Source organism: Pelobates fuscus, chromosome 2 (assembly GCF_036172605.1).
Source record: "Pelobates fuscus isolate aPelFus1 chromosome 2, aPelFus1.pri, whole genome shotgun sequence".
NCBI lineage: Eukaryota > Metazoa > Chordata > Amphibia > Anura > Pelobatidae > Pelobates > Pelobates fuscus.
Genome location: NC_086318.1, coordinates 288562041 through 288588945, shown reverse-complemented (window position 1 = coordinate 288588945; position 26905 = coordinate 288562041). Strand labels below are relative to the sequence as shown.

General features: G+C 41.6%; 2 protein-coding genes across 2 annotated transcripts in view; one reads left to right on the top strand and one right to left on the bottom strand.

The window, feature by feature from the left end:
• Window positions 1–26905, bottom strand: part of TFB1M (transcription factor B1, mitochondrial) — a 71757-nt gene that overhangs the window by 8267 nt on the left and 36585 nt on the right. Inside the window, exons 5-6 of the mRNA XM_063443426.1 lie at window positions 20382–20533; window positions 19461–19580 (exon numbers count right to left, since the gene is read on the bottom strand). Of these exons, the coding sequence (XP_063299496.1) occupies window positions 19461–19580; window positions 20382–20533 (272 nt within the window). The remainder of the gene's footprint in view (window positions 1–19460; window positions 19581–20381; window positions 20534–26905) is intronic.
• CLDN20 (claudin 20) lies at window positions 13599–17258 on the top strand. The gene is made up of 2 exons (XM_063441251.1): window positions 13599–13679; window positions 16424–17258. Exon 2 carries the CDS (start codon window positions 16498–16500, stop codon window positions 17164–17166), a length of 669 nt encoding a protein of 222 aa, XP_063297321.1. The 5' UTR covers window positions 13599–13679; window positions 16424–16497; the 3' UTR covers window positions 17167–17258.

The window sequence follows — 26905 nt, the reverse complement described above, 5'->3', positions numbered from 1 at the left end:
TCTGACGTCACTGCACATGTGCAAAGGGACCGGAGAATGCGCAAACGGCTTTCTGGTGAATGATATGTGCACTCCCGAAACCGCCGAACCAATGTACAAATTAGTAGCGCGCAAACGCGCTCTGTTCGCGCCTGCGCGCTCATTCACACGAACGCCGCGCAGGCGCCCTAAAACTCCCGAACGCCGCACAGGAGCCCTGCAACTCCCGAACACCGCGCAGGCGCCCTAAAACTCACGAACAAGCACAGGGTAAAGAAATATTTACCGGCTACAGTATCCTGGGCGGTAAATTTAAACATACTGTTCCATACCATGTTCCATATCCATACCTGCCTCCTCCTTCATATTGCTTCTGGTGGGAAGACTTTTCACCTAATCAACCAGCTTAGATTGCATTGTTGTGAATAATCCTTTACTTGCTACCCCTAGGGTCACTGAAAGATGACAGAAAGGAAAAAACCCCGGTCACTAAAGGGGTTTCTCCAGGGGGAAACCTTTGCGCAGGGCCGTGTACTGGAGACTTCCCAGGGGAGAGAGGGTGAACTCCCAAGGGGCTGGAGGAACTAATCCTCAGGTAAGCCATAAAAGAAATATTTTATAGTCCTTAAGACCAACATGTCCTAGGGATAGGACAGGAAAAAAAGATTGGGGAAGGAGGGGGTACTTATACTACTTAATTATTATTCCTGTCCAATTGGGATAGGGAGGAGCTACCCAATGTTGTGCTGCCATGGATATGGCCAAGAAATAAATAAATATATATATATATATATATGTCTATCTGTGTGTCTGTGTATGCAGATCTGTGTGTATGTGCATCTGTGTGAATGTATACCTGTCTCTGTGTACTTGTGTGTCAATGTTTATGTGTACCTGCATGTGTGTGTATGTATATGTGTCAGTATGTCTAAGTGTGTATCTATGCGTGTGACAGTGCATTCATCCCAGCATTCCAATACCAACACTGCTCACAAATACATCCCTACAAGAATGGCCAAATGGTAGATCCCCAGCTGGCAACCTGACCACTGCAGCATCATGGGAGTTGTACGACAGATGGGTATCAATCTTTTTCCACTCTTGTGCTAGAGGGGAGACTCAAAAAAAATTCAAGGGAGGTAAGGATGGAAGTGATGGGGGAGGGCAGGGTCCAGGGGGCCCAAGCAAATGCCAATCCTAATTAAAGACGGCCCTGGTCATACAGACTAAGGCAGGTTGTGACAGATCCTATGTCTCTGGGTTATAATATCTATAGTCTTGTTCGACTGTTTGTTCGCCTAAACTCCTTCCATTCCCTTCAGCAAGGTGGGCCACAGCTTAATTGACGAACGACTGGGTGGTTGCTGTCCGTATAGTCGAACACACGGCGGTGGCCATCTTGTTTAGTCAAACGCATCCAGCGGTGTTTTGTCGTCGAGGGCACGGAACTAAAATTGGACACTCCACGGCACGAACACCGCTGGGACTTCCACCTCCAGTTAGGTTCAACTGGAATTGCACGAACGGAGCGCCGTTCGGTAGATTTAATATACCGAACCAGATACACTCACTGACTCTGTGCACGAACGGCTCCATTCGACTATTTGAACACTACTTTGACTGCTGAAATAGACCGGCCGCACAGCCTAATTCTCTGGAACTGTTTTGGGCATGAAGCCATGCGTGCGGTCAGTCAAAAAGAGACTTCCAACTAACTTCTGAACCCCTGAACTGATCTGGGTGATTGTTAAGGTTCCCCCAGATCAGGGCTCTCAGGGAATGTGACTTTATGGGGATATGTTGTACTTTGGGGTACTTATTGGACTTTGTAAAAATGTTGTTTTTTTCTGCCTGGGGATAATTAGGTTAAGGCATTATCTACCTTAATTATATCACAGGCAGAGGGGAGGGATTGTGTACTGTATAGGGGAGTGTCACTTTTTGTCACATTGTTTTCATTGGTTTGTACACTTTGTGTCCCTGTGCCCAACAAGGTCCACCTGGGCATCACCCTTGTTGGGAAACCTGCATAAAAGGCAGTGTGCCTAAATTAAACCTCAGATTTACTTCACCCTCAATATTGAGTTCTGTCTTTTATTGTAGGGAACCGCTATATCACGAATCACTAGCTCTTGTAAGAGCTGTTCCTGCTTCTCTCACGGATGACTCTGGGAGTACTACAGCACCTCTCACCATTGAGAAAAGGATGTCTCTGGTGGTGAAACCCTTCTACTACTAGGGGGTACCGCTACACAGGTTAACCCTGCAAAGAACGGTAATATTTTCAGCTGCACTGTTAAAGCAGGATGCCCAGAGCACCCATATCACTTCATTAAAGGACCACTATAGTGCCAGGATAACAAACTCATTTTCCTGGCACTATGTAGCCATTTACCTTTCTCCAGCGCTGGGCTCCCTCGGTGCTGGGGAACTCTCCTCCTGCCGACGTCAGCGATGAATGCGCGTGTGCGGCAAGAGATGCGCGTGTGCGGCAAGAGCTGCACGTGCATTAAAACCGCCCATAGGAAAGCACTATTCAAGGGAGACAGCCACTAGAAGCTGGATTAACCCTCAGTGTAAACTATGTTTTCAGCTGCAGGGTTAAACTAGAGGGACCTGGCACCCAGACCACTTCATTGAGCTGATGTGGTCTGGGTGCCTATAGTGGTCCTTTAAGATAATTTTAAAGGCGGCTCAGAACAAAATAAAAACACATGCTCATTTATTCATTATGGTGCAAAGAGGCACCATAACAAATAAATGCAGCAACATTGCCCTTTCTTCACAGAGATGAAGCTTGCATGCAAGATCAGCAGCTTTAGGGAAAACCGTGCAGTCCGATACATACTGTCACTGCAGCCACAGTATAAACAGAAGTTTGTGAGATAACAGACCAGACTCCATAGACCAGAATGAGGAACCCGTGATTGGTAGAACCTCTTCTCTCTCCTGCTGCCCTTCTTCTTTTTTCCCTAAAGGATATGTTAACCAACTGTGCTGTTAGCTTGGAAACCAACCATAGTCCACTGATAGGCAAGTCTGTAGTGTGTGTAGATTTATATCTAGAATGCCACCTTGCTCTGTCTGACGTTCAATGTGTGGAAAGGCATTTATAAATGCTTATTGTTATTATTCATTTATTTTTAGAAAAAAAAAATCTGTCTTTATTTTAAATAGTTTTGTCAGGTTATTTATTAAATCTGGCTTTTTGAGAGCTGAGGAAAGAAGACTGAAAAAAGAAAACTTAAAGACTCAAAAGAAAACGGTAAGTATGCAAAACATTTTAACGATTCACTGTTATGAGCAGAGTTATTCCAGCAAGTGAATAGCATATGTAGTGTAACTTTATTGCCAATTTAAATCCCTTTACCACTTAGTGAATCTAGGTGTAAGTTTCCAGAGTTCCTTATCAAAGGATTTGATGCTTTTCTGCTTGAAATATGTATATTTGCCTACATTACATGTTTTCCTTTTTTTTTTTTTATTCATTCATCTTTAGGCATATGCTACAAATCCACAAACATTAATTGTGATAATGATCAGGTGTTATCACAAATTGAAAAATCTGGTCATCCGGGTATTTAATCATTGGAAAGTTTAATTATCCAGACCAGTGGTTCCCAAACTTTTTAGGTTCAAGGCGCCCTTAATATTTCAATATTTTTCCAAGGCGCATCAAGTCAAAAAAAATTGTATATATGTACAGCGCAGCGGCATATCCTGGGCCCCTGTTTGGCAGAAATGCTTGCTGTTCAAGCGCAGATTCAGTACCTAATCTTGGGAGGGGCACTGGTAGATTATTTAACCCCTTAAGGACACATGACATGTGTGACATGTCATGATTCCCTTTTATTCCAGAAGTTTGGTCCTTAAGGGGTTAAAGAAACAATCCAGGCACAATAATCACTACAGCACTTTGTAGTGGTTATGGTGAAAGTAGCGCCCTAGAGCACTCCCAGAGTAAGTAGTAAAACTGTTTAAGAACAGTTTGACAACTTACCTGGGATCTGCCAGGATAGGTACTGTAGAAGGGGATAGGGGCAGAATTGTGTGTGTGAGGGGTGCAGTATGTGTGTGTGAGGGATGCGTGTGTGAGGGGTGCAGTGTGCGTGTGTACATGGGGAAGCTTGTAAGTGAGGGGTGCAATATGTGTGTGAGTGGTGGAGCGTATGTGAGGGGTGCAGTGTGTGTGTGGGGGGGCAGGTTGTATGATAGGTACAGTATGTGTGTGAGGGGTATAGTGTGTGTGTATATATAGCAATCAACTGAAGACAAGAAGAAATTAAGAAGATTTAACAGTGACGATTCCAACTAGATTTTACATTGGCTAGCCAGCCAGTCTTCTATTCAAGTTTTGTTCCCACTTCAAGGGGGGAGAAAGTAGAACCGAGTTACAAAGCTGTTTTGGAACTGGGAAAACAAACTTGAAGAGAAAAAAATAATCTAGACTGTAACACAAGAACTGTGCTTGTAAGAAAAAGAAAGTTTTCAAATCACAAAGACTGTACAAGACTATTTTCTACCACTGAGACAAAAAGCACAAGATACAATTCTCTCTCTTCTGACATTGTCCCTGCAGATCTTAAACATGCCACTGTAGTACCTACCCTGAAAAAAAAACATCTCCCTGCTCCCTTTTTCCTCAAAGCTTCTGGAAAGACTTGTCTTTGCTGTGTGTCTCACTTCCTCAATTCCAACTATTTCCTTGACCCTCTTCAGTCTGTCTTCCGCCCTCTCCACTCCACTAAGACTGCTCTTATCCAAGTTACTAACGTAGCTAAATCCAAAGGCCACTACTGCATACTAATTCTTCTTGACCTCTCTGCTACCTTTGACACCGTTGATCATGCACTCCTTCTTCAAACTCTTCAATCGCTCGGACTCTGTGACTCTGTCCTCTCATGGTTTTCCTCTTATCTCTCCCAACGCTCATTCAGTGTCTCCTTTTCTAATGATACCTCCTCCCTTCATCCTGTCTCGGTTGGAGTCCCCTTCTATTTTCTCTTTACACTGCCTCTCTTGGCAAAATTATTGCCTCTTTTGGATTCCACTACCACCTGTACGCTGATGACACCCAGATATATCTCTCCTCCCCGGACCTCTCCCCTGCTGTCCTACAACGTGTCACTGCTTGCCTTTCTTCCATCTCTGACTGGATGTCCTCCCGCTTTCTAAAACTCAATCTCTCTAAAACTGAACTCTTTGCCTTTCCTCCTCCTAATACTGATCCTCCTCTCTCGCTCTCCCTTCAAGTCAGTGGTATCCACATAAGTCCATCCTTGCAAGCGCGCTGTCTTTGCGTCATACTTGACACTGGCCTCACACTTGAGCCTCACATCCAGTATGTTGCCAAATCCTGTAGATTCCAACTTAAAAATATAGCATGCATCCGCCCCTTTCTTACAAAAGATGCTACCAAGGAGTATTTCCCACATGGATTATTGTAACCCTCTCCTGATTGGTCTTCCCAAAAGCCGTATTGCCCCGCTACAGTCTGTAATGAATGCCGCCGCCGACTGATTTTCCTATCTAGTCGGTCCTCTCATACCTCACCCCTCTGTAAGTCCTTACGTTGGCTTCCTGTATCCTGTAGGAGTCAATTCAAAGTGCTAACCCATACATAAAAAGCACTGAACAGTTCGAGCCCCTCTTATATCTCTTCACAAATCCATAGGTATGATCCTTCTTGGTCCCTCCGCTCTGCCCGTGACCTTCTCCTGTCCGCTGCTCGCACCGGTACAGCCAACTTGCGCGACTTCTCGCAGGCGGCTCCCTTCTTATGGAATAGCCTGCCTACCCCAATCAGACTATCCCCTAGTCTTCAATCATATAAAAAGGGTGCCTTAAAACCCATCTCTTTAGGAAATGTTATGGCCTCCCAGAGTAACCTCTACATTACATACCTGTCGCATTGCTCTCTCCTAAAGGGCAGCACTTTACTCTCTCCTCCAGCTCTGCTTCACTCCCACCTTATTTGATTGATATTTCTGTCCTAATGTGTTTTATACACCACATCTTACAGACTGTAAGCTCGTTTGAGCAGGGTCCTCTTCAACCTATTGTTCCTGTAAGTTTTCTTGTAATTGTCCTATTTATAGTTAAATACCCTTCTCATATAATTGTAAAGCGCTATGGAATCTGCATTTGTACTCTACATGCAGTGCTTCAAGATTCCAAATGTTGATCCTACAGAGGCTGAAGGACCATATTAGGAAACAACTCTAGTGGCACTGTCACCTTCAGTGGATTTTGCAGAACTTGCAAAGACCCCCTACGATGATATCGCTACTGGGGGTCCAGTGGCAGAGAAAGGTGCTTTCTACTTACCTGAACCTGTTCCTCATTAGCACCACCATCTTCTTCCTGTGGGCCCTCTTCTGCACCTGGAGCCGAGAGTTAAGGTCTATGGAAGACCCCATAAAGCATATTCCCTGCAGCCATCACTGATGGCGGCTGTGGGGAATGAACTTTTCTAGATGGTGGTAGCTTCGCACAGTGTCTAGAAGTGTCAGGCGTAGGAAATATACAGAGAAAGTAGTCCCTACTTTGTTTCAATATATCTCTTGACCAAGTCAAATGAGTATTTTTAATAAAGATTCTATCTTTATACAGTGCGTCCTGCGGCCCCCTGCGACCGCCACCAAACGTTGCAGCACGTTAAGGGGCAGTCAGGTGGCCTATGATGTTAGGGCCACCCGATGGCTATGGATTTCCAAGGGGCCCGCTCAGCGCTGCGGCGCTTTAACAACGCGACCGAGCCCCCTTTGATGACATCACAGCTGGGAGGAAGTGACTGCTCTGTCACTCCTCCCAGCTTACAACAGGAGCTGCACGGGAGGAAGAGAGGAGGGAGTCAGAGTGGGAACTCTGACTCCCATCAGGCTGAGCCACCACTGGACCCCAGGGAAGTCACCCTCCAGCATCTAAAAGGTAGGAAACAGGAGGGTGACTAAAATATTTTGTATATGTGTGTGCTTGTTGGTGTGTATGTGTGTCTATATGCATGTTTCTCTGTATGTCTGTCTGTGTGTGTGTATGTGTCTGTATATATGTGTGTTTGTATGTGTGTGTGTATGTATATATGTGTCTGTGTGTCTGTATATATGTGTCTGTGTGTGCCTGTATGTATGTGTGTGCCTGTATGTATGTGTGTGTTTGTATGTATGTGTATATATGTGTCTCTGTGTGTGTGTGTTTGTATGTATGTATGTGTGTGTCTGTGTTTGTATGTATGTGTCTGTATGTATGTGTGTGTGAAGAGTGGCGTACATACAAGGGTTGCAGCTGAGATCGGGTCCAGCACGCCAGGGGGCATGGCCGCCCTGCGGACCCCAGTGACCGGGTACCCACCACCATGTGTTGCGGACCACGGATCAGTTTTCGCACGGGGCCCCATGGATTGTGTGTACCCACTGTCTTTATGAAATATTATTTTTTAAGTGTGAGGTGACAGTGACGCTGTAAGCCAATATATATGGTTTGCTGAAAAACAAACAAATAACTAAAAACATATGGACAGGGCAATACAATATTTAAAATAAGAAACACAATGGAACTACTGAGCATTGGTCGAGGAAAGGTAACGTATACTTGCAGATCTCTGTAAAATTTACTATCTACATGTCTTTATTGTATTGTGAAAATTATAAAAACTCTTCAAATAAACAGTGATTGGAAAATGAAAATTATGTACAGATCAAAGAATGAATAAATCTGTTTAAAGTAATGTGTTTGTATTACAGGAATAAATTACTTGGCTGCCTGAAAATGCCTCTTGAAAACAAAGAAGTAGAAAAATTGGATAAGGAATACTAATACCAAAATATTGAAATAATTTATTGTCATAAAAGTATGCAGATTGGGCTATTTTCAACAAAGCACTCCTCCGTGGAAAAAAACAAGGCTTCTCTTGAAATGTTCATACAGCCAGAGTAGCTATGGCAACTAATAGAAAAATATATTTTACGTTTGTTGAAGAACACTTCAACATTGATTTGTAAGAATTTATTTTGCAAACAGTTGTTAAATAATCAAGCAAAACAAGTAAAAAAAAAAGGCAAAATTAAACTTAATTTTAAAATACTCGTATTATGTTGTGTCCAAAATGAAGATGAATTTATAAAAAAGCTAAGATCACCAGTTGCTGGAGAGCATGTCCATTACCAGATTGGTGTAGATTGGTATTATTGGGAAACATAGGAACAAGTCAGGACAGAATAAATTGTACGGAATACATTTCAGAAAGCAATACACAGCATCCCCACAGAAGAATGCATTTTGTTTGGGTGTCTCTTAAGGTCAGTGTCAGAAGCAAGATGCAAGAAATACAGAAGACTAGTACCATTTTCACCCAGGATGTTAAAAAGACTCAATGAGAAATATGAGAAGAAGATTCAAGTGAGAGGTAGAAGATAATTTTCTAAAGGAATGATGACACATTTAAGCTAATAGAACAAGTTAACAGCGTGGCTGTACCTGGAAGGCCCGACTTTTTCGGGAGTAATCTCCAGGATTAAGGATAGCAAACTAATGGACGATTTAACAGCTAGGGTCAAAGGGACTACGGCAGCGTTCCAGAGGAAATGGGAACCCTGGGACAACAGCCAAATATATAGGATAGGGAACACCCAGAAAGTGACATGGGTAGGGCCGGAAACACAGCAGAGACTCGATAGAAAACCCCACCTACTAATGATCCCAGGAATCGAAGTGCATGCATTCCTGCACCAGGGACCCGCCGGCCCCTCCCCCCCCACGTCCCCGCCTCTTTTTAAATTTCTTTCTTTCTTTTCTTTGAATAATGTGATGATTTTGGAGCACTCTATTTCTTTAAATAAAAAATGGCTCACAAACACTTGAAGTAAACAGAAAAAAAGATTAAGAGTGGAGCAGTATTTTTCCAAGTGTATTTTTTTTCTCTCATGTAAACTGAGGAACTGGTGCATGAAGACTTCTTAAATATTAAGTATTATTTTCTACTATTGCCTTCACATGTATATAGTATATATATATTTGTTTTGGGGACATATCATCTAAACAGCCACTTGGAAAAATACTGCTCTGCTCTTTCTTTTCTTTCTCCTCTTAATTCTCTCTCATCCCATGCATTACTTGGGAACTAGCGTACGTTGGTCACGCAAGGCCGCATTCAAAGGCTGACACAGCAGTAGAGATCCAGAAAGTGAGGCGATATATTATTTTCAATGTTAACAGTGCGCTGTGTTTATTCTTTTTTATGGAAAAACAAAAAACCCTTGGCAGACAGTAAAAATGAGCAGAGTGAGAAAGACCTTGTACCAGGTGATAGATTGCATAAAAATGGAAATGTGGGATATGTACAATGGGCTTTTGCACAAGCTGAAATGCTAATTATCTGTCTACTGTTTCTGCCAAGATGTTTACACTAAACTGGAAATTCTTAAAACATGACAAGGGAAAACAAAATTATTAAATGTTTGCAATTCTCTTTCCAGGTTCCCATTGTAACGGATCACCTTGCACCCCGACTGGGCACCTCCGCCAACAGATGCTTCCTAGCTGACGCTGAGGACTAAAAGCACCGCACCGGACACCACAAGTACCGCAGACTCCAGAACCGCCGTAGCTTAACTGGAATCTTGCCGTCTTCCTTCCACCCTGGACCAACCTCTGACATCCAGGACCGTGTGAGAAAGACCTCTCCTACTCCAGAGAGCGTAGCAGGAATAGCTCTTAAAAGAGCTAGTGAATAGAACCCAGGGGAGTATAAAGAGTATAGCAATCCCCAGTGAATATAGCACTTTCCCTCCAATCACGAGACCAAGCTACGTGTTAAGGGTAAAATAGGAACTCAAGTTTCCCAACAAAGGTGACGCCCAGGTGGACCTTGTTGGGCACAGGGACACAAAGTGTACAAGAACAATATGACAATGAATGACACGCCCACATACAGTACACAAACCCTGCCCTCTGCCTGTGATATAATTAAGGCAGATGGACGCAAGTCTCTTTTCAGCTATGTAACTATGTAACTTAATTATCCCCAGGCAGAAAAAACACATTTTTATAAAGTCCAATAAGTACCCCAAAACACAACATATCCCATATAAATGTTACAACCCCTGATGGCCCTAATATGGGTGAAAAACATATACAAAAATCACCCAGATCAGGTTCAGAAATTTTATGGAAGTCATAGTTTTTGCATAGTTCCATAGAATCACGGCTAAGGCTCGCTGGAGGACTGACCGTGAACCACAAGGTTTTCATGTCAAAAATAGTTCCAGGGCATTCGCAGCTAAGTATCCCTGAAGTCTATACACGGTTTTGGTCCATGCGAAGAAGATGACCGCCACCATGTGTTTGAATGTCGAATGTCAGCCACCTTGACTGTTCGGGAGTTTGAAGTGCCACTTCGAAAGTTCGAACAGTGGCCATAAAAATCCAAAAAGGCACGAACAGTGATTTAAACCCAGTTTTGTCACAGTATAAAAGGCTGGCATGTAGTCCCTTCCAAACCCCAGTGGTGAAGTGGCTTTCGCCACACCTGTTATTAAAAATATCATCTTTAAATCTGAAGCTTTGCTCACTGATGTGGTGAAGGTATATTGTTGCAAAATACTGTAATCTTGTGAATGCAATGTATGTACATAATTAAATTAATTCATAACGCGTATTAAGAAAGGAAAGGAAGGGGGGCGGGGCCTGGGCTTCATGGCGGCTGGACGTGCATCGTGGGAGCTCCGAGCTCAATTTGCTAATCGAGACGAATTAAAAGCACTCCAGCCAGCCAGAATACACAGAAACACAAGAAGACTGAATCGACTTACCCCAAAAGCCAGCCGAGGTGCCCCGGGTCTGCCGCCCGTGGGTGCACGGAGCGTCCGACGGGAGTGAGGCCTAGTAGTATCGCCGGACGGGTGAGGCGGCCGATCCCCCGCTCTGCGCGACCTAGTGCCCTCCCAAACGTACAACACAGCCCTGCTCCCCCCCCCCCCGGACCGGTGGGGGAGATCCCGGTCCGCCCCAGCTTGTACCAAAACCGGTGGGGGTTAACCCAGTCCCCACTGAACGGACCTGCCCCTATTCCAAGCGCCAAACGCCCGATCGGCGAACAACGCACCCCACAAGATGGCGGATGACAATGCCACTAAGGTGCAGGGCCGACAATGGACCCAAGGCAAGCAACCAAACCGCATTGAGCAACAGCCTGAAGAATCGGTGCCCCATAGAGCGATTCCTGCTGAGGCTCGATGAGCACCTCCAGCACTTCTGGGAAGCTCTTAACAACCATAGAGCCAGATCGCCACCTCAAACACCGGTGGACGTACAGGGGGGTGAGAGTCGGGGGACGAAGGGTGCCCCCTCGGGCCTAACCAACACCCGCATACAGACTCCTCCTACAGGCCTACCCGGGCTGAGGGCCATCAGGGGTGTAACCCCAAGACATCGGCCACACCGACGGAGGGCGCCCCGCCGCAGGCAGCGGTACACCATCAGAGCCCCCCGCCACTCCCGTTCCAGGGGGGGCCTGGCCCATCAAGGTTCCCGGGTCCGTGGACCGGAGATGTCGGCCCATATGCAGGCCCGGGGCTACAGGGAGCAACCTCAGCGCCCCCAATGTGCCGCCACCTCTGACTGTTACCAGGCAGAAGAAACCACGGAGCCCAGAGAGAGCAGGACGCCACTCGGTATCATGTACAGTAGGCGCAGCAGAACACCCTCTGGAGGACCCAACAGCTACTCCCAGGTGGTACCCAGACAGGGGGTAGGGTGAAAAGCCTCAGCAAAATAAACAGCCTGCATACCTGCCGCCGACCGCCTGCTACCCCAAGGGACTGCCAGAAACCAACTGATACCCAAGCCCCAGAGGAGGCAACCCAAGACCCAATGGGACTATCTCATGTATTTTCGGAACGCAAACGCATATGTACTTACAGATCATCTTCTAACCTAGGGTGTTTCACGCTATGAATTTTATGATGCTCTATATTATAAGATGTGCCACTAAACGTATAGTTGCTTTGCGATGAGTGTAAATGTACGCTTTTGGTAAACTCACACAGCCATATATGTCTAGCCTTGAGCACAGCCACCACTGTATGCACGTTCAGCATAGATATCTCCTTACAAATTATTTACTTTTATAAGCATAAGTGTGACCATAGCCCATGCTTTGTGCCTACACCTACTACTTGTTTTATCCCTTTACCCCTTATCTAAAGCTACTGTTCTGTCTTGTTAACTGTGTTACAAAACAAATCTTGTTAGAATGTGACCCCAGTGGTAACCAACTCATAGCCTAATTAACTCTTAACACAGCAAAATAATCACTTGCCTAAAAAGTTAAGCAGAACCACTCTGCTATGTTATGCAAATGCCTAAACAAAGTAAAGCTACTCTGCTTCTATCCTTATATATAAAATTGTGCTTGATCTAACTTGTACCTCTATGTTCAACTGTTAGTAGTATGCTAGAGGATTGCCTTTGGGGTACCTCATATGCAAATGTTATATGCTTACGCACTACAAAAATAAAGAATTTTAAAAAAAAAAGGAAAGGAATATAAAAGCAATAATGCACAGGACCAACATGCTTCTATGTTATAGAACATATATCTAATTCTAACCAGGTTAGATCTAAAGCCTTCCAATCACCCTAGAAAAAGTGGTTTAACTGGTGTAAAATGATTGTTTACAATTTTGTTGCATTATATTCCCATATCTCTGAAGGTTATAAATATACACATACATTTCAGAACTAAAAAACCAACTAGATATTGCAACGTTTTGTCTCAATATAAGTAAGTTTCTGACTCCAAGGGAGTTAACATTATTAGTTATGTCCCCAGCCATATTAGTACATGCTTCTAACTGCAGAGGACCTGCTTTGTCTAATAAACTTCATAAGTTATGTCTCCAGACATAACTGGCAGATGATTCTACTATTGGAATATTTGTCAACCTGCAAATGTGGAGTTTTCCAGATTCCTCAAAGCACAATGCTCAGATGCATAGCAATATTTCTAAGTTGCTAGAGAAATGCAAAGAAATTTTGAAATCCACAAAATAATTCGAAAAACATTGAATAACTAACATTTTACTATTTGCAATATATTTGTGACTTAGTGTATCATTATGCCTTAATAATAATACATTATAGCATCTTGCAGGGTTCTAAAACAAATTTTAACTTTAGTTTTTTTTGCCACAATATTCTGCATTTTTTCTAGTTATAAAAATAAATATATTTTAGACTGTTTAGAGCTTGACGGAAATATGGCATAAAAGGGCATCTGTTCGTTAGGTAAAAAAGGGGCATTGTCTCATCACTCATGCAATTTCCTTTCTTTGCAATTTTTTAAATAGGTTTTGCTGGCTCATACATTATTTTCTCCAACACAATTCTAAGATGAACAACATGTTTCTTGTTGTAGAGTGCAGAGGAAAAAAACCAAACAAAACAAAAAAACACAAACCAAAACACAGGCAGACAGAAGTAATTTTTTTTCTCTTTAAGAAAATTAGATAGCTATCTATCTAAAAAAATAAATATATATTTATATATATATATATATATTTATTTCTGATGCACATGTATGTTTTTATTTTACCCAGACTGGAAACATAGTATACAAAGAACCCTATTCTTTTTCACACACCCTCCTGTTTTGGCAAAGCTTCGAGAGAGAGAGAGAAAATAATAGAAGTCTGCATTTGCATGTAAGTGATTTTAAATTACAAACAAAATTGACTTTAAAATGTTTTTCTATTACAAAAAGTTAGAATAATATTTTAACAGTTTAGCTGCTTTTTGATTCCATGGTCTAATGCACTTTAGTTCGGACACCTCCTACTAATTAAATGATTACTAATGCTAAATGCTATTTTTGTACTATTTTAGAATATAGTTACATAAAGCTGCTGAGAATATGGTGTCATAATGCTTTTTATAGTACTAAACAAAATTGTCATAAAAAAACAAACCTGCCTTATTATATAGTACATTATGTTTAACTGTGAGTATTAGCTGTATTGTTACATTTTAGTGACAGCATTTGCTTGAAAGGTGCAGTTAAGAAATGGATAAAAAGAGAATGTTAAAGCAAAATTAAAGAGACAAAGAAAAAAAAGACACATTGTTTCCCCAATTACCGTATTTATCGGCGTATAACACGCACCTGCGTATAACACGCACCTCATTTTTAGAAAGAAATTCCAGGAAATTTCCCCCCTCCCATAGTATTCCCCTCCCCCTCATCCCATAGTATTCCCCCCTCATCCCATAGTGTTCCCCCCTCATCCCATAGTGTCCCCCCCTTTCCATAGTATTCCCCCCTCCCATAGTATTCTCCCCCCTCCCCTCCCATAGTATTCTCCCCCTCCCCTCCCATAGTATTCTCCCCCTCCCCTCCCATAGTATTCTCCCCCCTCCCCTCCCATAGTATTCTCCCCCCTCCCCTCCCATAGTATTCTCCCCCCTCCCCTCCCATAGTATTCTCCCCCCCTCCCCTCCCATAGTATTCTCCCCCCCATAGTATTCTCCCCCCTCCCCATCCATAGTATTCTCCCCCCTCCCCTCCCATAGTATTCTCCCCCCTCCCCTCCCATAGTATTCTCCCCCCTCCCCTCCCATAGTATTCTCCCCCCTCCCCTCCCATAGTATTCTCCCCCCTCCCCTCCCATAGTATTCTCCCCCCTCCCCTCCCATAGTATTCTCCCCCCTCCCCTCCCATAGTATTCTCCCCCCTCCCCTCCCATAGTATTCTCCCCCCTCCCCTCCCATAGTATTCTCCCCCCTCCCCTCCCCTCCCATAGTATTCTCCCCCCTCCCCTCCCATAGTATTCTCCCCCCTCCCCTCCCATAGTATTCTCCCCCTCCCCTCCCATAGTATTCTCCCCCTCCCATAGTATTCTCCCCCTCCCATAGTATTCTCCCCCTCCCATAGTATTCTCCCCCCCTCCCCTCCCATAGTATTCTCCCCCCTCCCCTCCCATAGTATTCTCCCCCCTCCCCTCCCATAGTATTCTCCCCCCCTCCCCTCCCATAGTATTCTCCCCCCCTCCCCTCCCATAGTATTCTCCCCCCCTCCCCTCCCATAGTATTCTCCCCCCCTCCCCTCCCATAGTATTCTCCCCCCCTCCCCTCCCATAGTATTCTCCCCCCCTCCCCTCCCATAGTATTCTCCCCCCCTCCCCTCCCATAGTGTACTTCCGATATCGGCGTATAACACGCACCCACGATTTTCCCCCTATTTTCAGGGGAAAAAAGTGCGTGTTATACGCCGATAAATACGGTATATGTTAAGAATACCTGACATTTAAGAACTGTTATTGTTCTTTTAACATTAAGCACAGTTATAGATATCTTTAATGGTATGAATTTATATATATATATATATATATATATATATATATATATGTATATGTTGGGATAATACACAATACATGTGCTTTTCTTTTTTTATGCTAGAGAAGACATAAATTGAGTTCTCAAGTACTCAGAACGAGCTAATGGACTCAGCTGCTTATGTGCACAAAGGATTAAATAGGAAGGAAAGAAAGAGGGGAAAGAACCCCCCCCCCCCTCCCCTTAAAACAGGTGTTCATGAGAACTAGCATTAAAACCTGCTCTTAAGAACAGACATCAATATTGTCTAAATAAGTGTGTGGACCAGCCCCTCTTTAATTCTGCCTTCAGAGCTTTGAAGAATATGTCTACTTTATTGACAAATGATTATTATGCAATCAATCCGTGTTCACATATTATTCAGCTCTCTTTCAAATTCCTCCCCCAGTTTCTTCAATAAAACTCCAAACGAACAGATTGCAACTGAAAATTTATGTTACAATGCTTAAGCTACAGTTGTTGTTTTATTTTTTATAAGTGTATTGTTACATTTCTCTGTTTCTCAGTTGGTAATCAGGGGGGAAAAAAAAGAAAAAGACAAAAGCAATGTCAATGACATTTTAATATCTAAGAGAAGCAACTATTAAGGCTCTGCTAACCATGGAAATAACACGAGAGGCGAAAAGAGGAGCATTAATGGGTCTTTACTTTACTTGCTGAATTGTACAGAAATTGAATAGCCTTGTCTCAACAGCACCAATAACCAATATATAAACAAGACAATATTAGATGTAAAGAAAAAATTAAAGATAGCAGCAGACAGAAAAGGTTATGAGAGTATTTCATATGCACTTACTGTTATGATTTTACAAAAATATGAGGATAGGAAGCTTTAGCTGCAAGCTCTAAAATCTGTATCTCAGTGACAAGTGTGGTGTGTATTTGTCATTCACGGCTTTTACTCTGAATTACGGTCTCTACATGGACCTGTTAGCAAAGAGCTTTAAATCACAGAGGTATTACTTGTTTTGTTGTTGGCTTTGCCTTGGTTTGTCATCCCCCACTCAGCCCAGTCATGTTCCTTTTTCTTTTTTTCCCTTCTCTTCGCCACACAAAGATTGCCGGATCTGCTTCAGGCTTTAACAGGAGAGAAGACAGCCATCGGGAAAAGGTTACTGTGGATGAATTGCCATGTCCTCAGCTGGGCTCCAAATCTCTGCATTTGTAGTAGCACTAATCGGACTATGTGGAGCCATTGCTGCTACACTGTTACCCAACTGGAAAGTCAATGCTGACACCGGAGCGAATATCATAACCGCTGTGACCCAAATGCAAGGTCTTTGGATGGACTGCACATGGTACAGTACCGGTATGTTTAGCTGCACTGTAAAATACTCCATACTTTCGCTTCCGGTCTATATCCAGACAGCAAGAACCACCACAGTGCTCTCCTGTATACTGTCCAGTCTGGGAATATGTATCTCTCTGGCCGGGATGAAATGTACACGACTAGGAGGTGATCGGCAGACCAAAAGCAACATAGCTTTTGCAGGTGGGACATGCTTTCTGCTCGCTGGTATTTTTGGTTTGGTCTCTGTGTGCTGGTACATGAAGGAGATTATTTCAAGCTTCCTAGATCCATCTGTTCCTGACAGTAGCAAACATGAACCTGGTGGAGCAGTATACGTAGGTTTTATGTCAGCCGGGCTGCACTTTCTAGCAGGTACAGTCTTCTGTGCATCCTGTACTAAAAAGCATCAGGATGAATGGGACTCACAGCCGAAAAAAATTGTGCAGCCAGCAGCTCAGCAACCAGAAAACAATAACAACACAGGCTATAACCTCCAGGACTATGTATAAATAATCCATAGAAGAAACAGCTTGTTTATTATACTCACATACACATATTATTTTTCCTAATGTAAACTTCAATATTAATATATTTTATTTAATTCTCATTTTGAGGTAAACACTACATCAATACATTTACATTTTTATAAGTAAAGGTGTGCTATATTTAAAATAAAATTAAACCTTGAATGGAATACAATTTGTTGCGGGCATTTTTTTTTTTCCTTTTTCCTCGGCTTTTAATTCCCATAGTAACTAGACATCCTTTTTTTAAAAAAAACAAAAAAAAAAACAACACCCACACAGTTCATCTGTAGAAATATAAAGCAAAATGGTTCTGGGCCATTTAAATGACAAAAAAGAACAGATGTAGGAAAAAAGAAAATCCTACCTGCCTCAAGAAACATTACCGATAGAGAGCTTTGCTGAGTGATAGTATATATATTTTTTATTTATTTATAAAATATATTTTACCAGGATGGATACATTGAGATTTCTCTTGTTTTCAAGTATGTCCTGGGTCCACAAAACATTACATTGTTACAACAGGATACAATTTTACAAAAATACAATATACAAACTATATATATATATATATTCCACAATGACAAGTGCATTCTGTGCTAAGGTATATTGCCATAGATCTCTTAAAGGATTTTAGATTGAATTAAGATTTGACTATGTCCCTGAGGTTATTCGAAAATTGTGGTGCTCTGTAGGAAAATACGGATTAAGTCACTTTACTTTTGTATTGCGGTATGCTAAATATCGTGCTAGTACTGGATCGGAGGTTATAGGAGGTGGGAACAGCTAGGGAGAGCATTCTACTCAGGTAGGGTGGGAGCTTCCCAGAAATGCTCTTATGCACAAGGCTGGAAAGATGAAGAGTGCGTCGGGATTCCAGCAACAGCCAGTCTATGTCACAGTGGTAGGTAAAGTAATTGCATTCTAGTACAAAGCAGCCGAACAAATGATATAACATATTAAATGTATTAAGGTGGGTTTGCGGTGTGGGTGCATACACTACATCCCCATAATCAATGACCCGCATTGGCATTTGTTGCACTGTTTCCTTACTGTGGTGCTTAGGCAGGATTTGTTTGTGTACAGAACACCTAGTTTTGAAGATATTTTTTTAATGTGAAGGCCAAAGGATAGCAACATACCTAGATATTTAAAAGAGCAGACTGCTGTCAGTGTGCTATTTGAATTTGTTCTGATATACAGTTGTTGATTTTGTAATTTAGGTACAGTTCCAAAGATCATTGTAACAGTTTTGTCCAGGTGTCAAGTGCTGGGGAAAAAAGTGTGGGAACTCACCCAAGATCCCCCCCACCCCCAAAATAATATACACTCGTGGATTGTGGGGGATTATGCTATTTATGATTTTCCAGAAGTTTCTTGTGTTTGATAGGTTGTTGTTCAAATTTTCACTGAAATATTGGGCCTTTGCCATTTTTGTTTGTTTGGTGCATGCATTTCGCCGTTGTCTGTAAGTACAGTGATCGTTCATGGAGCCAGTACGCTTGAACTTTGACCACAGTGAATCTCGAACTGGTACATTTGAATGAGGTCAGCTGTAACCCAGGGCAGGTGTATCTCTTTTAGTCACACTTTACGCAGAGGGGCATGCAAATTCCAAACACGCAAGAGCTCAGACTGAAAAAAATGCAATTGCAGAGTCTAGATCTGGTATTAGATCTAATCTGTGCCATGGTATGTTCTTGAGATCATTTAAAAAGGGTTCAAGATTACATTTTTTGAAAGACCTGGTGATTATAATTTTGGGAGGGGATTTATTTTGCATATGCAGTACACTAGACAGTGGTCACTGAAACGGTTAGTGAGAACGCCCGCCTCCTGGATTCTGTCAGGACAACTGGAGAGAATCCAATCTAGCAAGGTATGGTTCTGGCTTACAATATTAATGGACCACTATAGGCACCCAGACCACTTTAACTTAATGAAGTGGTCTTCATTTGGCCATATAGTGAATGGGATACTTTATAATTCTGTGAGGTGGGGGTAGGAGGGCTATTTTTTATAACTCTCCACCAGTACTCAGTAGATAAGTTACAGCAACAGAGCAGGCCACGGTGTATGATAATTTGTTTTCTAGTTGTGTGCTTATGGCGGTAGTGATGTGAACAAAATTGAAGGGAGAAAAGGGTTATTAAGAATAACAGTATTTAGATTCATGTTAGTGGTATGTAGATGAAAACTAAACACAAATAGTGAAAAAAAAAATGAAATAAATAAATAAAAGTATATAATATTGGTGTGTGATATATATTAAACCTTACCTCAGGTTTCGGAACAAAGGCAGAGCCGGGAATAGTAAAACTATTTTTTACATTGCAGAGATACTGGCACATAATGGACAGTCGGCTCCGTTGTCTTCCCCCAGTGCTTGCTGTCATTCTCTGAGAATATATCAAAGTATCAAAGTAAAAAAAAAAAAAAAAAATGTAATTCCACTATAATTTCATGTTTTTCAAGAAAACTCACAAAACCACTTCATATAGCAGAAGTGCAATCAATAATACATGCCTTAAACTTAATGGTGACAAAAACACTGATAAACCGTGACCACTTGTGAGACATTTTATTGAAGTTTAATATGTGAATAATGCTCAACTAGATTATCGTGCAAGGAGACCCTTTTCTCACACCCCTTAATCTAAATAATTATAGCTTCAAAACTCTGCACTTCCATAACATCCCGGTGGAACAGAGAAAAAGTGTACAGGCACTCCTCACTTACCAACCGGGTACCGTTCTTACGACTCGGTAGAAAAACAAATTGGTCGCTACAGAGCATGTGCACCAGAGCAGGGAATTAGTCTAATATATGTTCATGGAGAATTCACAGAACATAGACCAGCTCTCTAACGTTGGGAATCCCCCGAATTCCCGTGCAGACAGCTGGTCGTAAGTCTGAGCCGTCAAACAGGTAAGCAGTAAAATCAAGAATAAAATATAAATTAACTAAAAAAAAGTAGTTAACATAGTACTTGAACACATGCCATGCCATGCCTATTCTGTATTCCTAAAACATTCCTAGTGATGAATTGATGCCAAGTGCAAAGGAAGGTTTTCATCACAGTAAACCTGAAAAATCTTTAACAAGCTTTGACAAAGACCATTTGAGGTGGAACATTTGACAGATTGCCAAGGTTTTAAAGTTGCAGAACACATTATCAACATCCCACTGTAATACCTACCTCGGCTACTTCTTTCTGAAAAGTTAAAGTCATTTGCGTCCGACCATATACAAAAGGCCCACTTCTGTTTGCCACATGCTCCAGCCATTTGATAATCAAAGGGGTTGACACGTTAAAGGGCAGATTTCCAATGATGTGCACATTTGGTACATCTGAAAGTGAAGGCAAAATTTATGTATATTCAGGGTAGCTCAATCATATTTAATTATGTACACAGCTGAGAAAATGCTTGCAGAAATATCTACATTCCATTGACTACTGTATGTACAATCCTTACAAGCTTGTTTGTGAATTCTGTATAATTAGAGAAAATACAAAATGTAATATAATAGGGACAACTAGGATGCCAGGAGCTGTAGGGAGAATGATGAGAATAGTGCATCTACAGCAGACATCTGAGTAAACTACTTAAATTATTAGTATCCAGATTTGTAATTGCTGGCTATATGCAAAAGCATAAACAAGTGTAGTGATCTGCTACCAGAGATCTTTAATTTCCCTACCAGGCCTGACTGTAGCTGTACAGTACAGCTTAGCGATACTTGTAATTAATTTATCAGAGATCTTTATGGTTTTGAACAAAAAACAAACGTTTTTAAAATTTTTAAACATGAGATAGGTAGACGTTTTTTAGGTCTTGTAGCAGAATTTCAATTACTTTGAGATCCAGACTGTACAAAGGCCTTTTTACTTGTATACAATTCCACTTACACCAGTGGCTTAAATATAATATGTTTATTAAAATATCAATACACATGTGAATAGGAAAATAAATGTCATACAAACACGTTTATGTTAATTTATCTACACTATTTTAGTGGCTGTATGTGTGCAAAGAAAGAATGGTGGTGTCCCTGTTATCTTGATGTAGTCCTGTCTTGTTAAACTATTTTCTGTACAACACAATGAATAGGACCAGCCAAACAAATCAGGATATTGTGTAAATTCACACTTGGGTAGGCAAAATCCAAAATCTGATATACCTTGGAACTGGTTCTCACTGTAATGACACAAGTGAGCAAAACCTATTTTGAAACACAAAAGATTGGTGTGGTGTATATAAAGAGGACTTGAATTATAATAATAAAAAATAATAAAAAAAATAAGTGCAAAATACCTTTATATTCTTTCAATGTAGGTAACTAGTAATCCACATTAGTTATATATGTGTAGTTTCATGTGTAGTTTCAAATATTGAATCTTTAATCACTTAAAACAATAAAAAAACACAGTAAAACAAAGTGTAAACATTCAAAAATCAAAGGTATATATTGCACTCACAAGTGGAAAGCCACACATGTGGCTGAAAAGGCACGTAAATAGGTCTATAAGACCTCCAATGGATAGTCAGCTTCTGTATCCTGTCGTCCCTTTTATCAAGTGATCCTGCTGATAGAAAATCTGGATCCTGATGTGGTTGTGAAAACAGACTTGGAATAGAATAATACTAACAAAGTATTTAACCAGGAAAGGTAATTTCAGATTACTCTGGTTTTCAAGTAGGTCCTGGAGATGTTACCTTAGCCCAAGATCCAGGGGTTGTTACTATTACTCAATTCACACAATGCTGTACCGACTGGTTTCGTCTTCCTGGCTTTCTGAAGGTAGAGCTTGTTTCTCAGACTGGATGTCCCACCTTATAAACCCACCAATCAGGGTTGAGTACGTACATGTCTCTTTCACTCGTTTCACCTGAGCTACCTATTAATCCACCAAAAACATGGCCACCGGGATCCAGTGGGAAGTCATACATTGGCACTTGTAGATCGCATCCCAGACTCCTGATCCCCTATTCATCCCCCTGTTCATTGGTGGTATGGCTATAACCTCCGTTAGAGGTTATACTCTGAATATAATGGGAAATTAGAGAATCGAAAATATGGCAACTGGAGCTCATGCTGGCGACTATAAAATCCATGGATTTTGCCGACATATTCGTATAAAGTCTGCGAAGGTACTCATTACTCCGGCATATTCATTCATACAATGCAGATATGACAATCCTCTGAAATTAAAACCACATGCACAGAATGAAGAGGTACAAATTACATATAAACAATATTGAAGAAGGGGGCAGGATTTCTGATGCTCCAAAGCAGTCACATGACAGAGTAGCTCCGTTCCCAGAACGGCCAAATGGCGACAAAACTAAGCTGACTGCTGAATCTAAACCATGCTACCACAACCTACATTGTGGGAGAACTCAACTGATACAGAATGGCTCTACCAAAAGCCCAAGGCGCCCCAGATTTTTTCCTGCTACCCATCGCAAGTGTCGGTAGCTGGATCCGACTCATACACACTGCATGCAGCTACAGAGGACATGTCATTCTCAGAAAAAAAGTTCGCAGCTATGCTACAGGAACTGCGCTCTTCCATGAAAGTGGACCTCCAAACAGCTGTAGAAGACATGCATAAGAGGTACAGGATATTGGTGCACGCATGGGAGCCCTAGAAGAACACACTGGCGAGTTATGCCTCACCAACAACGAGGTAGAGGACAAGATCCACAAGATAAAAGCAGACCACTATCACCTTGTGGAAAAGCTGGCAGGTCTGGAAGATTATTCCCGGCGCAAAAACATCCGTGGCTGCCGGAGTCAATGCCAACGAAGGAACTAACTGCCGACTTACAGGATCTCTTCCAAGCAGTAGCCCTAGACCTGGGAAAAGGAAACTTGCGCAATGACAGAGCCCACCGGGTGTCCAAGCCCAAAAATCTGGCACAAGACATCCCAAGGGACATAGTCACCAGGCTGCACTATTACAGCTCCAAAGAAGCTGTACTAACAGCACAAAGGAAAGCAGGTGATGCCGGCCAACTACGCCAAGATATCCCTCTATGCTGACTTATTGGCGACAACATAACTAAATGCCTCCGAAATAACAAAATCCTTTATCAGTGGGGCTTTTCAACTAAGCTCCTGGTTTGGCGCAATGGCACCCTCACGAAAATTGCAGAACCGGGACATGGCATGGAGACGCTACGCACTTAAAGGGACACTATTGTCACCTGAACAACTTTAGCTTAATGAAGCAGTTTTGTTGTATAGAACATGCACCTGCAGCCTCACTGCTCAATCCTCTGCCATTTAGGAGTTAAATCCCTTTGTTTATCAACCCTAGTCACACCTCCCTGCATGAGACTTGCACAGCCTTCCATAAACACTTCCTGTAAAGAGAGCTCTATATTTAGGCTTTCTTTATTGCAAGTTCTGTTTAATTAAAATTTGCGTAGACCCTGCAAGAGCCTCCTGTATGTGATTAAAGTTCAATTTAGAGATTGAGATACAATTATTTAAGGTAAATTACATCTGTTTGAAAGTGAAACCAGTTTTTGTTTTTTCATGCAGGCTCTGTCAATCATAGCCAGGGGAGGCATGGCTAGGGCTGCATAAACAGAAACAAAGTGATTTTACTCCTAAATGACAGTGAATTGAGCAGTGAAATTGCAGGGAATGATCTATACACTAAAACTGCTTTATTTAGCTAAAGTAATTTAGGTGACTATAGTGTTCCTTTAAGGACATTCCCAGAGAAAACTGTACAAATTGCCATAACTTCAACAAGGAAGGTGACCCCGGAATAAACGGAAGTCCAGAAGCTGAAATAATTCACAAACATTCTCCCGCAACCAGTGAACTTTGTGTTCCAGAGAGCAGGCTTTACAAGACGCCAGAATATGGACAATGTCTGTTCAATCCATGAACAGGTCTGATGGTGAAAGTCTCATCTATATATGGGTTCTGGGAGGTGAACTGGTTCACCACGTAAGTAGGCATGTAATACAACTTCACACGCACCCTACTTCTGCCACTCAGTGGTAGACATAACGTAGTTCGGAGCAAAAACAAAAAAAACAAAACTTTTTTTAATAGTTAACTGGCAGATGTTATGTCTTAGTACAATACACCACACTGTAACACCTATACACCTAAAATGTCTGGCAATATGGTGCATTATGTGCCCAGGCCTCTCAAAGCCTTAGCACCCCCTTAACAAGCTCTCTTACCCCTTGTAATATATCTTCTAATCTTTTGCTAGAATCGGGGAAACTTCCCCATAAAAATTATGCAGTAACCCCCCGCCCCTCCCCTTCTGAATCGTAAAACATTCAAAATTCTCTTCATCCAAACATCTTTTGACATACCACACTCTAGTTCCCAGTAAAACTACGGGTGTGAGCACCTTATTTCACTCTTACTGGGCCTTTCATTGCGACAGAGCGTATAAGAGCATAGTATTTGGTCGGACTACTCATTGATGTCCCAGTGACAATAAGACTTATTTTCTCTCTTTCCTTTCTTATTCCATCCTTCCACCATGATTTTCATTGGTTTACAGTTACTACATGGATTTTATGTACGGTATTATGTGATGCATTCGGCTCATGGATTCGATAACATGTACGTGGATTACCTAGCTGTATCATAAAATAATTTTTTCATAAACTTACGGTATATGTATATTTTATTTTCAGTTTATCCATATTGATTTTTATCTTTATCTTAGTTTTATTTTTTATTATTCATTACTTCTTTATTATTTATTTTATATTTATTTCATTATATTTATTTCATTATATTTTATAATTTATTTTATTATTTAAAAAAAAAAAAAATCATTTTTGTCCGGTCTTTTCACAACTAATCTTTCCATAGTTTATCTTTTAACGGCTCATTTAATATTATCTCCATATCATGCAGCTTGGTTTTTCATAAGCACCAAAGTATTTTATATGCAACATGTATTCTTCTATATTTTTAACATGTAATTTGTACCCCTTCATTCTGTGCATGTGGTTTTAATTTCAGAGGATTGTATGTATGAATAGTGGGATGCCGAAGTAATGAGTATTTTCGCAGACTTTACATGACTGTCGGCAAAGTCTGCGCACATGCTCAGTTTTTATAGTCACCAGCATGAGCTGCGGCTGCCATATTTTCGATTCCGCCATTCCCCATTATATTCAGAGTATAAATCGTAAGGGAAGTTACTATTTGAACTATAGCTATATATACCCTAGCAGAGTATTTCAATGCACCTGACAGAGCCTTTTAATGTCCCTAGCAGAGAATTTCAATGTCCCTGACAGAATCTTGCAATGCCTAACAGAGTTTTCTATTTCCCTACCTAACAGAGCTTTCTATCTATGACAATAATGGAGCTTTAACTATCAGCTCCACTCTCTATCATTCCTCTACCACGAGTGATAGAAAATGTCTGATGGAAGGGCTGGCTGACGGCTGGGTGGGCTCTCTCACGGACAAGCTAAGTCTAAGTGGCTGGCGGACTGCGGGGCGGGCTTAAGATCGCGCTCCTGCCATCTCTTATGAGCGACCTCTGCTGTTTCCGACCTTCCGGGAACAGCAGGTAGCGACGGACATCTTGGATGTGGGAAAATGCAGCGGAACACCAATTTTGTTCGGAACACCAACTGGGAAACGCTGATAAAGGACAATCTCTTTAGGCAGATAGTTTCACATCTTTATTCTTACTGTAAAGATCCTTTTATTGTAAAGAACGTCTTTCTTCCAGTCTCCATGGGTGACCTCTTGTTTGCTGTATATTCCTGCTAATGAACAGGTTAGCACACAGCACTATCAAATTCCCCCTTAGGTGCCTTTTTTCTAAAGAAAACAAATTCAGTTTTCTACTCTTCCCTCATAACTAATGTTTTCCATCCCCTTTAGTAATTTTGTACCTCGCCTCTGAAATTTCTAGCTCGGTAACATCATTCTTTAAAACTGGTGTCCCTAAATGCACTGCATATTCAAGGTGATTGATTTTAAAGAGACAAAATGATATTTTGATCATGTGAATCAATACCCATTTTTGGGCTGTGATATCCATCAGAACTGGTTTAGTCAGGAAAAGTCCAGAAACAGAAGACAATTTGTTTCACATCTTAACCCCTTCTTTGACATCATCTTGACTTTGGAATTCAACTGAAGAGTTGTTAGTTTATAGCACAGACTTCTTGATCTTAAGGGTGCTCAGACACTAGGCTGTTAATTTGGATCTCGATCTGTGGATAGAGATCTGTAAATCAGTGTTCCAGAATTTCTTGAGAAGACACCAATAACAACCTCTTCAAAAGAAGAGGAGAATTGTACACCAGGCTCTTAATTTTGGCCTTGTCTAGTCTGATGTATATGAATTTAAAGTTCCAGTGGACTGATAGAGCACGTAAGACAGAACTTCATGGCAGATTGAGTAAAACTTTACGTTTCCGGTTTACTCTTGGCGTCATCAAGCTTATTACTGAATGACAAACACAGCAAAGGATATCATTGAAAACCACAGGAGGGAGAGATCAACTTTTGGCTTGAGAACATTTCTGCGTAGTATATCAGTAAGGACATTCGCTGAAACTTAGATGTAAGTAGCCTGGATACTGGAAAGCTTGCTGAGAGATTGAGATTTCATACAATCTTGGCGATATAAGCTATAGTTAGTAGAGTTGTCTGTAGTGATTAGAACAGCTTTATTTGGTAGAAGATGTTGTCATCTTTGTCATCAGC